This window comes from Apus apus, chromosome 13 (genome assembly GCF_020740795.1).
Source record: "Apus apus isolate bApuApu2 chromosome 13, bApuApu2.pri.cur, whole genome shotgun sequence".
NCBI classification, from domain to species: Eukaryota; Metazoa; Chordata; class Aves; order Apodiformes; family Apodidae; genus Apus; species Apus apus.
This window is the reverse complement of record NC_067294.1, coordinates 15,455,921-15,472,415: the sequence shown is the minus strand read 5'-3', so window position 1 is coordinate 15,472,415 and position 16,495 is coordinate 15,455,921. Positions and strand designations below refer to the sequence as shown.

Below are 16,495 nucleotides of genomic sequence, written 5' to 3'. Positions count from 1 at the left end.
ACAATGAGCCCTGCAAACTTGTTTGCAAATACAAATGGTGACCTGTTTCTCCTCTTTAGTCCTGGTTTTGGGTAAAGGTCCCTTCTGATACTGTTGGGGAAAAATCTCTCAGAGGTAAAGATATGTCCTTTATGTTGCTACGTCTAAGATGTCAACCACACAAGCTAAAAAAATCCACCAACAGCCAACTAACAAAAACAACCCACCAAACCCCCCCCACCCCAAACACAACCAAAAAAATCCAAAGTTTTACCACAGAATAAAATTGGTTCCTGCTTTATAGCAAACTTATATTTAGCATGGCCTAGATGTCCTTGGGCTGCCTGGTAACTTCAACCAAAGGGCTAATTTTCACAAGAAAGATGGGCTTTTAGTCAGAAGTTTTCTATGGTCCCCACAAAGCCTTCTGATATAATCTTCACAAGGTTTAATATCTGCCTCCTCCTGCATGCAGGACGAGGCCTTAAGCCACTCTGATCTGCACAGAAGCAGATCCACTTTGCAGAAAGGATGCAGCTTCACAGTTACGTGCTCTTGTCCTGTCCCCTAGTGACAGTAATTTCCTTACAGCTTGCTGTGTAGCAAAATTGACACCAGACCAACACCAATCTCAAAATTCATAGCAGAAAGACAGCCCTCTCCCTAGTGAAGACACTCTGGCTGGTGAGAGCCTGGAAGCTTTCACAATCTGGCTTTCCAGTAATGGTAACATCCATTTGACTCAGTTTCCTCTGAACCAGATAAGCCTTACCACGAAAAACTGCCTGACTGCCACAAAGTCTTTAATTGAAATTTCATTATCAAACTCACTGGCTGTGACTGGAAAAGGTAACTGGAAACGTTCTCTATTATCTTTAAAAATGCAGTTTGTGGATGCTATGTGTAGTGTAAATTATGGTCCATATTTAATGAATGACCTGAAACAACTTCTCAAAAAGTCTGAGAAACACAGAGCCTTCTACGACCTTCACCTCTTTATAATGCTTAGGAGATCCCAGAGAGCAGGTCTCCTAGAGTAGAGCAGCATGCCTGGAGGGGCTTACCCTCTGCTCTCTACTGGCAAGTGGCACAAAGAAGTCCCCAGTGGTGGCCAGGTCCCAGAGGGAGGCACGTGGGGCAGCCGTGGTCCTGCCCTGACACGCTGGCAGGAGCCCTTCTGAAGCAGGGTTCCCATGTAGATGATTTGGACAAGCTCAGATTTGTGCTTTACTTTTTCACCCAGCTCTGAGCTTTGCCTAGTCAACAGTCTGCTTACATATGTGAACTTTAGCTTTGACTGGAACTTCACCTGGCATTGCCTCTAGGTAGTTCAGACAAATTAACTTTCTCCTGTGCTGGCTGGTTCCTCTAAGCCCACTGCTATCTCACTGGAGCTTTGTGTGCTATAACATTACAATGCCCTGAGGCAGGATTAGGCCATTTGTTTACATATAAACATGTGGCACACTCCACATCTACAAGTGTTTGTTTTTGCATAGCTAGCAGATAACAGGGCTGTAAATTTCCTTGCTAAATATTTTAAAGATCTACGATTTTTTTTCCCCCAACTTGTATTTTGGGCCTGGTTTTGATCACACTTTTCCCGGTCTTAGGTGGATATAGAAGGAACCTGTGATTTAGAAATGCATGAAATTAGGGTGAAACTCTGGTTTGCTTTTCAACAGCATGGATTTTACTTGTGGGTTTTGTTTAACAATCTTTAATTAAAAATATATAATAAATATTAGGTGATTTTTCAGCTAGATGGAAATGTAAATGATGAAAGTGATTTATTTCCATAATTTACCCTTCAATGCCTTATAATATATCCATACTGCATATTGAACATGACATCTTCTGACAGTCTATTTCTGTTTTTCTCTGTTCTGTACATAGCACTGGGTTGTGATTTTTTTTTTTTTCCTGAAAATGCCTCTATCTAAATTACTATTAACACAGGTATTTCTTCCCTGTGTTTTTTCCTTCTACAGATTCAGAATTCATCACCACAAAGTGCTGCTATTGCTGAACAGATTCTTTTCCACATTTTCTCACACTGCCCAGTATTTTTTGAGGTAATTTCAGTGCTGTCACATCACACTTGAAAAAAAACTTCAAATAAATAAATAAATACTTGAATAACGGAAATACACGACTATGTTTGGTTTTTTTAGCATTAACATTTTGTACCATTCATATAATTTCTTAAGTTCCTGTAAAATGAAATAAATCACACACTAGAAGATCTTCTTGTGAAGCATAGTCAGGAGTCTTGGGGGAAAAATCTGAACTACTTACTTGTACGAAAGAAAAGTCTGTTTTAAAATAAGATTTGTTGATGTAGTTGCTCCAAAAATAACAATGAAAACTCGAATTTGAATGTCTCTGTGGGTTTCCTACAGGAAAAGAAAAGAAAAAAAAAGAGTATGTGCAGACAAATAAGGAAGGCAAGTTTATGAAACATATTTGCATTTTGTTTCAAACTTAAATTGCACAATATTGCAGTTGAAGTGGTGTGCAAGGGCTTGCTTTTCTGTTTGGATCTCTAGACACTATGAAACCCCTTTCATACGTGTTTCCTTTTCATTAGAAGTACATACGGGGATGGGATATCATGTGCTTCTTTGCATACTAGCATGAGGAAGGTCAGAGGCTTTAAGAACTACAACAATTTCAATTAAATATGCCTCCTGAATAATCCATTTCAAGAAAGGAAACAAGAAGTAAAACAGAACTTAACAATTACTGACTTTTTGATGGTTTTAGGTTGCTCTGTCAATATTAAACTGATGATAATGCTCTAAATAGAAGTAAATTATTTCAGAACACAACTTTACAGATTTATAAAGGGATTTAATGTTTAAAATAATGTATAACAAAGTGGCTTTATTTCTGTATGCTTCATAGTAATTTTCTACATTCTAAGATCATTAATATCCATGTTCATATCTCTTTGTGCTTGGATTTTTAGGTTTCTTGTGCGCTTTATGTTTAGAATGGTATAAAAGGTTATTGTATTTGAACGTACAGTGTCTTCAGTTGTTATTAGTTAAGTGATCTTCTATTACAGAAGTGCTACAAATTGCCTGGTAACAGAATTACTGCAGTCATGAACTGTGTGCCACAGACACTGGGCAGCTGCAGTTCTGCTTGTGTCACCAACTGAGCCACTGGGAAGCCTCTTTGTAAACATACATGATCAACATATGAGGGATGGCTTGACAGGGTTCAGCTGTTCCATAGCTCTTCTGCTTTTATCCTACACCTACTATGTGGAAGATGTTCAGTTAAGGAACATGTCTTGCAAAGTGCACACACGACACCACGGCCTGTGTCGGGTACACCTGTTTACCAGCAGCAATCAGAAGGAACTGCAGAATGATCAATGCTGTTCACATTCTGGCCCATTATAAGAGTGCTTTCTGACTACATAAGAGATGCAGTAGGTTAAAGAGAAGACAACTCCTGCTGAGACTAAAAAAATCTGTGTAATGAGGTTAAATTGTATATCCATATTTTGTAATTAAAAGTCTGATGCTCTAACTCTTTAAAGAGCCATCTCAATTCAGCCTGGGTAGGTCTGTTCACTGGAAGAGCATGTTAACTCCTTTCTGCAGAAAAGGCAAGGAGTGCTTACTGCTTCTTTAGGGGGCTGCACCAAGGAGATAATTACATGCTGCAAGGTATAATCACACAGGTACCATAAGGAGTCTAGGGCAAAGCAGAATGGTGATGTTTCTACTTTGATTGCAGTGCAGGGAACTGCGTTGTGTTACAATTTTTAGCCAAGCACATAATAACCCAGGTGTGCTATGTCCTTGTCCTCTCTCTGTCAGCTGTTGTGGTAACATCATTGCTATATAGACTAAAGGGGAAGGGATCTTAAAGTTTCTTAAATGGGAGAAATAAGCAGTCAGGCCTCCAGGGATATGTTTTGGGATAACAGGGTCCTGCAATCACAAGTGGACAAGGCCATTTTGAAATCTCTCCAGATAATCAAAAAAGTCACTGAGAATCATTCTTACTTTTAGATTGTTGGTCTTCAGTATGTGTGTAGTTGCTGGGTTCATAGTAAAGTTAAAAGGCTTAAATGAATGAATGAATTCTGAATTTTTCTGAAGAAAGGTATAAATGAACCTATACCTACCATTGTGCAGAATTCATAGCATCAGTGAATTGTTTCTCGTGGTATCTTTTGAAATGGAGCTAAACTTCCAGAGGAGTGTTGGTCAAATCACAGCACGTCTGCCTTTCCCAGAAGGAACCCTTACTGTTCAGTGACTGCTGGCATTACATGCCAAATGTAGACATTTCAGCTGTAAGCTTCTTTCAGTCTTATTTTGGTTCAACACATGTTGAGTCAAATAATGAGTGAAGCAGAAACAGTATTTAATATTAGGTCATTCTTTTGCAATCCTGCTACTCCCAGTGGTGCCATATAAACCTGATCAGCCATGCTATTTTTACTGCTAATAGAGAGTTATCTTAAGCCAGAAGTATTCTAAGAAATTTAGAACAAAATGTCACTCTTCTAAGCTTGTTATTATATCTAGCTGAACAGTAGTGTGAAGTGCAATGGTTTCTGCAAGTCAGGCTGATGACTGGAAAACCCTAGTCTTTTGCTATTGATGACCTTGAATGCTCTCTGGAGAGTAAGCAGCAGAAAAAATGAGGGTTTTCCCTGTACTTTTCCAAGCTGCTCTGTTGAACAGACCAGAGAAGCCCATTCTGAGCTTTAAAAAGAGGCCCACAGCATAAGAAAAAACCCCCTTTAATTCACACATCAGATTTCAGACTTCATTCATGAAAGCTGTGCCAACTTACTGTCTAACCTCAGATACGTCCATTCACTCCAAACCTCAGTTTTCAAATCAACAAAACACAAATAAATGCATAATTTGCAGGAAACTGATACTTTACAGGGAAGTCTAATTAAGACAATTTTATGAAGCATTTTCCTTCCTTTGAAAGCAAAGCATACACTGCAAAAACAGGGGAAAATATCAGACTGCATTTAATACATCCAGCATTTTTCTCTGTCCCATTAGCAGTGTTCAAATGTAAAGTTTGCAAACCCAATCCAAGTAATTACATAATTGCTATGAGAGATCAATAGTTCTCACTTCAGCTTTACCAGGAAAATTGACTTTCATGGATTCCTTTACCTTAATTGAGCTGTACTGCCAAGTTCAGGCCATCTCCTGCTTCAGTCTACTTCAATACAAGCCAGGCAGGTTCCTCCAGAGAAACAAAACCAAAGTAGATCCACATGGGCTTTTCCCAGTCATGTGCTTCAATTGACTTGTGACATTACCCAGGAGGAATTTGCTCCATGACTTTTCCAGGGACTTTTAGTCCTTTCTGTGTCTCACGGATGTTGATGTTACTCCTCCTCTAAGCAGTTGTTTGAGACAACAGGCCATTCCAGCCATCACCTGTCCCACATGGCAACAAGGAAATAACAGCAACATTAAATAATTAAACTGATCACAATTGATGGCTTCTATTTCACTCATGTTCCAGAATTTTCATGTTTCTATCACTGCATTTCTAACTTTGCTTTTGTTTAAGTAGATCTGACCTATGCTATCCACAGCCTGCTTGGCTGCTTCATTTTCATATTATCAGTTATCATCGACAGGTTTTTCCACAGCTATGAACTTATTTTTCCCGTTTTGTGTAGAGTTAGGAATGTTAAATACACTTCCATGGAGGGGAAAGAAGAAAGTCCTGATTGACAGTAGTCTAAAGGCTTTCAGCATTTAAAGGCTACCTTATAACTTGCCAGGAGATAACAGGCCCTGCTTCTTTGCATGTTTATTTGCATAAATACTAACATCCAAAATTGCATATTTTTAAAACATTTGCTTTACACAACATTCTGTACGAAAACCAGAAACAATATATTGCAAGTAAACCTGCAGGTGACTTACATTGTCCTGTCTTTGCTTTTGGGGAGAAGATTCCAGGTTGCCATGCTCTTTGGCTGCATCCATTTTACATCAAAGTGATAAATCCAGATTTGAAGAGTAACTTGCTCCATACTAGCCAGAGTTAGCTCATACTTACCACTTCCAAACAGAAGAGGAGATGATTTTGTGGTCCTGGAAAAAATGTTCAGGTTTTGTAAGCTTTGCATTTTTCTTTAGAACAAATCTGGGATGAATAAAACTTAATGCTTGTATCAAATAAGAAGCAAACATCACCTGCTTACTAATGAGGCTGTATGTGAGATGACATGTAAGTCATCTCCACCATGTAACCCTGTGCTGTCTAGCAGGGTTCAATGAATGGTGATGGCTCTCAGGGCACAGTGAGTTACTTTTCAGAGAAACAATTAAACAGGCATACTAGTCTGATTAATGAACCTGGGATTTTTTAACATACAAGACTGTCTCTGTAGCAACCCTGTGTAGGTGGCAAGAAAAGTGTCAGATAATTGTTTCTCTAAAGGTTTCTTGTTAAAAGAGAGGTAGAGAGACTTAATGGAAAACAGTAAGAATCATGTAGGAATTGATAGTTTTCAATACTTGCATTTTCATGCAGGATCCATGTTTGCTCACCCTCTTTAACAAGTGTGATTCAGTCCACACAGAGACAGATTTCTCATTGACCATGCATGTTTGCACGGTCAACCTGGTAGAACTGCATGGGAATTAACCCAATAAAGTTAAATGAAAAATAATGCTCGTTTTATTGCTCATTAAAGTAGGTCTACCCAATTTAACTCAAAGACCTGTGGTAAGTCCAGCTTATCAGTACTAGTTTTAATTCATCCTGTAGAATTTTGTAGTTATATCCTTTTATATTAAATTATGTAATATCATTTGAACAAAAAACAAACACAATAAACAACAACAAAAAACCATAAAAACCTCACTTTGTAGAAGTGTTACCTATTTCACTGCAGGAGGGAAATCATCATGCAAATTCAGTGCAAAGTTTGAGCATCCCAAAGACATCCTCTATCTGACCAAGGAACATTTGTTTCCAGTGCCAAAATCCAAGAGCAGGTCCAGTGGAATTCCTCAGAGCTGAGCTAAAACAGGGCTATTCCTAGTTGTGGCAGGCCTAGGGTAGGGAAGGATCTCAGAATACCCTCATTTGCAGCTGAAGTCACACTGTCCCCTCCAGAGCCTACAAAGAAACAGACAGGGAGGACAGTAAATATCAGAACCCTCATCCTTCTTCTTCCAGGCAAGAACTGTGCTATTTGTCTATTTTATTTTATTTTCATAAAAGACCTATAATTAGAGGTTTAACCAGTTGTGATACAGTGAAAGGGACATATGTGATACGGGCTTGACAGTTTAAGTTGAGACAGATGATGGCATTACCAGCATTAAATAACCAGGTTCCCAGCTGACAAAGTAAAAGATATTGCTCCACCTTCTTTGAACTTCTTGCATTCTTTGCATTCTTTTCATAAATCATTTAGTAGCTGCCCTATTCATAGGAAAATGTATGGCTGAAGATAAAAGGTGTTTGGGTTTTTTCCCTCCACTGTCATTGATGTGAAACATAATAAATTATGCCTGATTTGCATGTAAGTTTGCATACACAAAACTCTTCTCATGAACTAGCAAACAACAGGCTGCTCTTGTCAGAACACATTGTTCAGAGAGCAGCATAAAAAACAGCTACTGAGCTGTAAGGCACATCAGCATTACCCTACTGCTCTGTGTTACTGATACTTTGCCACAACAAACCTACACTTCTGCAAAGGCAACAAAAAGAAATAAACTCATCAGCTTTGTATCTCTCATTGTGCCACGCTCCAAAGAACCTCCACTGCTTTTTAGAACAAACTGGTAAGAGGGAAATTCTGAGTCCCAGATGAACCTGTATGCAGAAGGCATGAGTATGAAAAGCTTTCCCTGATGACACAAATATTACCTGCCTGGAAACACACAGCAGTTCATTTATAGTTTGCTACCATCTGTGTGATGTTGCCACGACACTTTTGGCATTGCAATGTTGAGCAGATTGCCTCTGCAACTAGTGGCCTTGCAGGAGTAAAGGCATGTTCCTGGTTCAGCTGGATATGCTAATATTGGAGGTTACTTACACAATTTCAGACCTGGGGAAGAAACACTCCTGACATGGCATGTAGTTACTTCAGAGCTTCTGACAGGACTCTGTGAAAAGTACCAGTATGCCAAGGTTTAGCTCTGTTTGCCTCTTGGAACTACACATGCAGAGTCTGATACTACCACCTGCTTAGTGCCTGCCTACGTCACTTATCTTCCATAACCTGTCAGAGGAATAGAAGCAATAGAAACTAATTACTGTAACTCATCACTAGTAACTAGAAGGCAACTGGAGAGATTAATGGCTGGAAAGGATTGAATGAGAGCAGCAGTAACAGATTGTGGAAGTTACCTAACCAAAGCAAGCCCAACATTTGCAGAATTTTGCTCCCAGTTTTTGTCACATAATGAAGCACAGGTGAAAAAAATAATTAAAAGGCATTAAGTGCAGAAAGCTTCTGTCATCCTGGTGTTAGAATGCTACTCCCTTCAGATCACCTCTGAAACACTGAGCAGAAATGAAGGACCACTTTCAACATCAACAGACTGTGCAGAAGACAGACTCCACTATTTGTTTTGGCACCCATTTCCATTTCAAATGCACTCAGCTTACATTGCATAAGATGTTTGTTTTCCTCTGAGCAAAATACATGTATACAGAATTTCTTATCCTCCTGGTTCTAGGACTGTATGAACTGAGGTGGCTGATTCTTCATTGCTTCCCGTACTTACTCTTGTGACTTAGGCAAAAAAAAAAAACAACAAAAAAACCGCCACACAGGTCTGGGTCAGCTTTTTCAAAGGTGCATGGGAAACATTGTAAGGATTGCTGTGAAGTGCCATGAAGTACTAATATTAGGAATTGGCAAAGCTGCTGCACAGAAGTTCATTATTTTCATCATCTGGGAATGTTTTCACAGGAAGCAACCAAGAAACTATGGACATTATTAAACAGTGAAGAATTTCATATCCCATCATGAGAGAAAGGTTGAAATCTGGAATGTATGTGTCAAAGTCGCCTTTATTGGAGAAGTGAATACTATCAGGACTGGAATGTCATTTTCCTTTACAGATTCCTGCATCACACCTCTTGGTGTCATCTTTGAACAAGTAGCATTTAAGCTTTCATCAGTTTATCAACTGGAACATCAGGCATTCCAGACTCTCACATTTAAATATGAATCTTGAAGCCTTGTGGACTAGCTTAACTTCTTCCACTTTGTAAGAATGTTACAGTCTTAGATATTTGCTTTATAAGACAGGGATGAATAAAACATAAGGTATTGGAAAAACTCTTTTAATTATTTACATTGTCTTGCAGTTTATTTTTAAAATATTTTTTCATACATGACCAAAGAACTAAGAAGGTCATACTGCACTTGGAAAACTAGGTAAACAGTGATCAGACATTTATCTCTGCATATATCCGAGCAGTGAAAGACTGTTCATCCCTGCATCAAGAGGCTGCAGCGTTTTAGATTTTTTTGGTGTGTGATTTAGAGTTTTCCCATTGTCCACAGAAAGCAGCCAAGGTTTGCAACAGCCACACCAAATTTATCCTTTCTTCCAGAATGCTTTCAGAGGGCAGCACGTGCTGGCTGTCACTTTTCTCTGATGAACTGAGAAAGGTTGTGTCTCCCAGCCTTACAGTCTGTCACGAAGTAGGATGCATCTGCACACTCAAGTCTCTCATCAAAATCAACCCAAAAGTGATTCAGCACAAACTATTTAGGCTTATTTTAGCAAGTCTTAGTAGCATTTTTCTTGGGCCTGGTTCACTCTGACTGAACTAAAGTAAGAAATGATTACTTAAGCATTTGTGCAGTAGAGTTCAGGATGCAAGAGGCACTAACCACCTACAGGAGTGGGTGATCAGTGGTGGGAAGTTCACAGGCAGCCAGAACAAAGGGAATATTAAATACTGCAATCATAATTTATGCAAGCCACTATCATTAGTCAAGTAAATACCAGCAAAAAAAATTGTCTTTGACTACTTTGCCTAATCCAGGAAAAAGCTCCACTGTAAGTGTGGTCCTTAAAGTAAATATGAAGCGCAAAGTAAATTACCATGCAGATTAATTACATTTCCTGCATACTGACAGCAACAAGAGATTTAGCAGATCTTACTGCTAACAGCTCTCCATTGTATCCTCATTGTTAGTGCCAACTTTGCATCCAGTGTTGTTCCTCTCTACTCTCCTGCTAAGCTGCCTGCAATTATCTGATCAATTAACTGGTTTGGATACGGCAAATGAGTGAGTCTCACAGTTATTTTACCCTGATGTAGCCTCATTTTCCTTAAAGCTAGCAGGGTTTATTTATAAATATAGTTGATGAAAAACACTTTGTTCACAGTGTAACAGATTTAGCAAAGTCTCTTGAGTTGCAGATGGGGCTACACCTAGACTGCCAAGGCATGAAGGACCCAAAAGCTCCATGTTCTCAGATAAAGCAGCACCTTGTATTGCAGGACTCCAAGGTTTGCAACTGATTCTGTGACTAGATGGAACAACCCTGGGGCTGTGTATAAGGGATCCTTGGCTGCAAAGATCTCAGCTGTGAAACCCCAAATCACTCACATGATTTGGTTTTCAACACCCTCCATGGAAGGGAACCAGTGCTGAAATCACAGACTTCACTGCTGCAGACTCAGGACACGGAACCAGGAAACTCTGCAGTAAGAATCCAGGGGAGGTGTTTCTAACAAGGTCAATGACATGGAAGCTGCCCCAGGGATTCAGCAGCAGTACACCTCAGACACATCTAGGAACTCACTACTCTTTGATCATTTGTCAAGACACACTGCCTGCCAGTGAAAACTTCTCATATTTGCAGTTTTACTACGGCAGAAGGACAGTGAGTATTAACCTATTCTGACCATTTTTGTGGTAAGATGGAAGCAGCCTTCAAGAGTTTACCTGACATTTAAACCAGAAATAAATAATTGCAGAATGGTGGAACAGTGTCCACAGTGGTATTTAAAGATAGCTGCATCTCAATACAAAACACACCCCTAAAAACAAAAAAATATCAATCAAGAATCTTCACAGACAAAACTACTCAGAGTTCTTGTGGCCCAAATTATCTTTTCAAGCAGCATCAATAAATATGTTTGCAAATCAGACTATAGGTCTGTAAAGATCAGCAGTGGTTTATATACATTTTGGTTACAGGTCTTAGTTTAACAGCTTCTTTTATAGCCCAATTTAAAGCAAAACAAAATGCACCAAAACACCCCTATGAACCAGAAGCTTTCCCCAAAAGCTGTATATTTATTATATTGGTAAGAGACAAATTGGAGCATTACCTCTGGCAGAGCAGTGCAGGTGCTAGACTGATGTGCAGTAGCTCCAGGAAGGGATCTATGGCTGGTTATCAGAGCCAATTCTCTCTGAAAAACAAAAAAAATACAAATGAAGAGTGGTCCTAATTTGCCTTATTACAAACTACTTAGTACAAAATAGTTCTATTTTGAGGAAAATCAGGATTACATTCCAAGCAATCATCTTCCCGTTCCTCCTTGGACAGCAGCTTCATTAACTGATCTGATGAGTCCAAGCAGTTGGTTGCAGGGGAGCTAATTAGTCTCTGGTCAGGGAACCCTCTGGAAAACATACCTTTGTCTGTGTAGAACTGGCAGGTTGGCAGCACTTCTTCATTAGCCATAAGCCAAAAGTGGTATTTGGTTGACAGGACCTGGGAAGCAATGAGGCACAGCATCTGGTCCTTTTGCATATCTGTGTGGATTTCCTTCTATAATTTGGGACTGGCAACTAGGGAGAGTCCAACAAAATGCTGTGTGACAATAGAATTGCTTTTTACTATCTGCTGTTGTTTAACAACATGATTCTTAGCATAATCTGCACCTTATTTTTCCCCATAGTTTTGCTGTGTCATTCTAGAATGGAACATTTTCCATTTCAGCACTGAAGAAATCTTATTTCCACTCAGTTCTAAGAACTACATACTTCACAAAAGCTCTTATTTCTGGGCAATTTCTTATACATTTGCTGAATCCAAGACATAACAGCACTGACTGAATGCATTTCTCATTGTTCTCGTGCCCAAGTGTCTCTATCAGAAAGGCTGCCAGCTGCTGACTTGCAGGACATGTTATGGCCCACCTATTGGGCTCAGAGTTTTGGAAGGGCTTGAAAATTGAGGGTGGGAGCTCAGGACTCAGCACATGCCTGACTTCAGAGAAACTTAGGGCAGAAGGACACCACCAAAACTACTTCAATTTTTTTCTTAAGCATCAATGTTAGCAGTGTAGGTAGGTTTCAGCTTCCAAGTGACAACTGATAGAGGGCAGAAAACTAGGAATAGTCAGGGCAGCCTTGACAGCTAAAATGTTTAAACATAAAAAATAAAATACTAATTAAGAATGCAGAAAAGACTGCAGTGATGTTGGCCACTTGGCTGGCCCGTGAAACTATAGTCTGGTTTATGAAATTTTAAATGATCAGCATCACTCAGCTCCAGCAGGGAAACCCTAAGGATTATTTTTATTTAGTGATATTTTACATAATAGCAGCCAATTATATTCCTCAGGCATGAAAATTTTACCTGGCCATATACTACCTCAGTCTGACCTTCTGTGACTATTACACTGCTCTTTCCTCAGGCAAGTTGCTCAAGTCAAACTATGAAGAAGACTTTTAATGACTTAAGTAATACAGTACACACACACAGGTGCACACTCTTCTGTACAAATGCTTTATTAAAAATGCTTCTGAGGGAGCCCGTAACAAAACTATACCCATATAGAATTAAACAAAACAAACAAAAAAAAATCACGACAAAATGGCAGTTATTACAATGCATTAATATGTTTTCTATCATTCCAAAAGTCTGATCAGTGCCTTGATCAGAACAGTTAAACTTGATGTCTACACATGCTGCAGGCTATCCAGTCTGAGACATTATCCTAAGTAAATGTGGTAATTTACTTCCAATATTTACACAAGAACAAAAAGCACAGACTTACAAAATGGAAAAAAAAAAACAAAAAACAAAAAACAAACAATCAGTACAAGGACTTTTAAAAATATCTGCAATTGATGCTTTGAAAATCCAGCCTTTGGAGCTGAAACTCAGAGACATTTAAACTTTCTACTTCTTCTTTCTCCTTCCTTCCCCCTCTCCACCAATATTGAAACTCTTTGCTCAGTAGAAATGACCCATATAGAACATTAAGATGGAAGAACTGTGTTTTCTTCTTGGAAAATATATGTATTAAATATATATTCAGGACAGATCCTGATTTCATTATATTAATAGATTTGCTTGTTTAAGGAAAAAAAAAATTGACCCTGTAATTAGAACTGAAAACATTAAGATCCAGCTGCACCAGCAGAAGACAATTCCATCATATTCTACCATATTTCCCTTCTGTTTGAAAATGACTATTGTGCCCATGATGATGCCAGCTTCCTTCACAGCCATATTCCCCTTGGGATTGAAAGGGGATAAAAATTCAGTGTACTCAGCAGTGGTGGAGAAAACCAAAGCTGCCATCAGTGTCTCAGAATAGCTTTGGCCATTTGAGAACTTGCTACACATGTCTAGTAGAGGCAGCCTCTCTCAGCAGAGAGGCTATTTAGAGATTCAGCCACATTTCTGCTGTTTAGAAGTACAGCCACATTTCTATTAGCACATGGGAAGCATAGCAATATTAGTACCATGCCAGAAAAAGCTTCATACTTCAGGCAAATGGTAACTTCTCAAGGATGTCTGTAGAGGCCCATGGTTGGCAGCAATACCAGCACAGTGTCCCAGGGGAGCTCTTCACTACTCTTGCTGTTATTACCTCTTATTCTTATGTGGAGCTGCCAAATGCGTCGTGATTGTGATTGGAATGAGTATAATGGGTAACAAATTTGTGGCTGCTAGAAGGTAGGCTGCAGTGGGTCCCAGAGACAAAAGGCTAATGCTAATCATCTGCCCACAGATCATTTCCTCTCATAAAAAACTATGTTTTGGTGTCTTGGAATCCTCCACTTAAACCTCAGTTCCTTCCCTGGAGTAGAGTGTGTTATTTGTGCCGATACTGCTGTAAAAATGGGTGTTAAACTGGTTAAGCACAGAGCTGCTGTAGCCAAGGTGGCTAGAAGGCATAGAATTGGACCATTCTCCCACACCATGACTGGGGATATTGGGGAGTGGAGAGTAAGAGTTAAAGCCTGTCATATTCTGTCCCATTTTGTCAATGGGTTCAGAGTTGAGTCCCAAAGGCACCGAGCGGCTCACGGAGTTGGAGCCGTTAACATAGGCAGTCATACTAGAGAGGAAGTTACTGAGGCACGAGCTGCTGGAAGAGGGAGGTGGAGACCCTTTCTCAGGTGAATTGTCAGTCCCAGGTGATGAGTTTTCCAAGATATCCTGATGCTCTACAGCTTTGGGGCTGCCACTCAGGCCGCCACTATCCTCTGATTTCTCAGATGCAAGAGTGGCAGCACTAGCCCCGACGTCAGACTTTCTTTTCCTCTTCCTGCGGAAGTTTCCATTGTCAAACATCTTTTCACAGTTGGGGTCCAGAGTCCAGTAATTCCCTTTTCCTGTCCAAGGGGACAAAAGGCACATTTTTAGTTAAAAACTATGCACAGAGACAGCAAAGAGCAGTCATTGAGGGCTTTACAGTATTTATCTCATTTCAAAGAAACAGAAGAATTTGCATGAGCAAAAAACATTTTTTTTAAACACATAAAAGCAGAAGGCTATTGAATTAAAAAAAAAAAAAGGTGCAAAGTTTTGGGCTGTATCCTTTAGTTCTGACTCTTCACAAAGGGAAAACTACAAGTGGAAACACTGGGAGGCCTTTTTGTTTTGTAATGTTTTCTTGGAGGGGGAAGGATGTTTTCAGCATATAGCTGCTCCTCTGAATTTACAGCAGTCAAATTCCATACTGGACTACTCCTCCAGATTCAGTGGAGTAGGATAGGCTTCTAACAAGACAGAAACAGATTTTTGGCCCTCTGTAGCAGTATAATTGAATGGCTTTTAAATGTTCCTGATGGTTCCACACAGCTATTGATAGAAAACAATAAATAAAGGAACAATCTGACAGGGGCTGGAAATGGCAGAGGTGAGATTCCATGCAAAATGCTATTTGAAGCAAACAAAATAAAAATAGCCTGCTCACCTCTTAGAGAATTATTGCTGACTCCCTAAAGCTGCTGTGTTTCCTTGACTTATCTGAGTTTGCCTTACCCCTTTCCATTAATTCCTAGTTAAGTATGACATAATTCCTATGCATTACACCAGAAGGGTTTTAAGCATGACTTGCTCAGTGAGACTGCTCCTGTGCCTGCTGAGCCTCACTGACCAGTTCTTGGGAAGACCTAGAGCAGCAAAGAATCCCCTTCCCTGCAGAGATTTAGTAACAACAGGGATTCAGACCTCAGCTGTGCACAGTTGCTTTTTAGTTCAGACCTACGAAAAGAAAAGCTACTATGTGTGTTTCCGTATCTAGGCTCATACATTTCTTTACAACATATTAGTAATTGTTAAATTAATCAAGCTTAATAAGAAAGGGGGGTGGGGGGGTGGGGGAAGGGAGACAGAGCCATACCTGGATCATCTTCATCTCGGGGCACCTTCTTGAAGCAGTCGTTGAGGGACAGGTTGTGCCGTATGGAGTTCTGCCAGCCAGCTTTACTTTTGTTATAAAAAGGGAAGTTGTCAGCCACGTACTGATAGATCTGACTGAGAGTCAGCCTCTTTTCAGGTGCTCCATGGATGGCCATGGCAATAAGTGCAGAGTAGGAGTAAGGTGGTCTAACCAACTTCATAAGCTCTTCTTGGGATGGCAGAGGAAGCCAGCCAAGGTCAGTTCCTCCCAGGCCATGCATGTTAGGCAAAAGCTGCCTTTGCATCCCATAAGACTGAGGAATGAAGGGACTGGCATTGGATCCTGTGAGGTATGGTGGTGGGGTAATGGAAGGTCCATTTAGCCAGAGGTAAGGATTGGGAGTGGCGTTGTAATCCGTTGTCTCAAAGGTGCTTGGTCGCTGCGGACTAGGGATGTTCTGTGGATGGAAAAAGTTCTCATAGTAGATATTCATCTCTGGAGGTTCGTGACCAATATTTGGAAATTGTGGACTGCAGCGTGGTGGTGAGTGCGTTTGTGGATCAAAGGAGCTCATGCTCTAACACAGGCAGCGGGCAAGTTCTGACACACCTGTGCTAGTGCTGCTTTCCTGAGACAGGTGCATCACCTGTGCCCTTCCCTACCTACTTATGCACCTGTAAATGTTTCAGCTTGTGCTGCAGGCTCCACCCCACAGCCCTGAGTGGCTGCAGATGAGGACGATATCCTTGTTGGAATGCTGGCAGTCCCAGCCAGTCATTGATGTCACATCAACCAAATGTGAAAGTTACAAATTTTTATCTTCTTAAATGAATGAAGGAATTTTCCACTAATGTGATGAACACAAAGAGAGCCTAAGGTGCCTTGAAGTCAAATCCTCTAATCCGAGATCCTCCTT

General features: G+C 40.1%; 1 protein-coding gene across 2 annotated transcripts; it reads right to left on the bottom strand.

Moving 5' to 3' along the window:
• Window positions 1–14,009: 14,009 nt before the first annotated feature.
• Window positions 14,010–16,153, bottom strand: FOXI1 (forkhead box I1). Of its 2 annotated transcripts, none has more exons than XM_051631269.1 (2): window positions 15,570–16,153; window positions 14,010–14,289 (listed from the first exon to the last, which is right to left on the bottom strand). In XM_051631269.1, the coding sequence occupies exons 1-2, from the start codon at window positions 16,151–16,153 to the stop codon at window positions 14,010–14,012; spliced, it is 864 nt and encodes a 287-aa protein (XP_051487229.1). The 2 variants fall into 2 exon arrangements, with proteins under 2 accessions (XP_051487229.1, XP_051487228.1); XM_051631268.1 differs by having other exon boundaries at window positions 14,010–14,566; window positions 15,580–16,153.
• Between the last annotated feature and the right edge of the window lie 342 nt (window positions 16,154–16,495).

Coding starts and splice junctions, on each gene's coding strand:
- FOXI1 (XM_051631268.1), bottom strand. CDS start 16,153: ATGAGCTCCTTTGATCCACAAACGCACTCACCACCACGCTGCAGTCCA. Junction 14,567..15,579: donor CCGAGATGAAGATGATCCAG/GTATGGCTCTGT, acceptor CCCCTTGGACAG/GAAAAGGGAATTACTGGACT.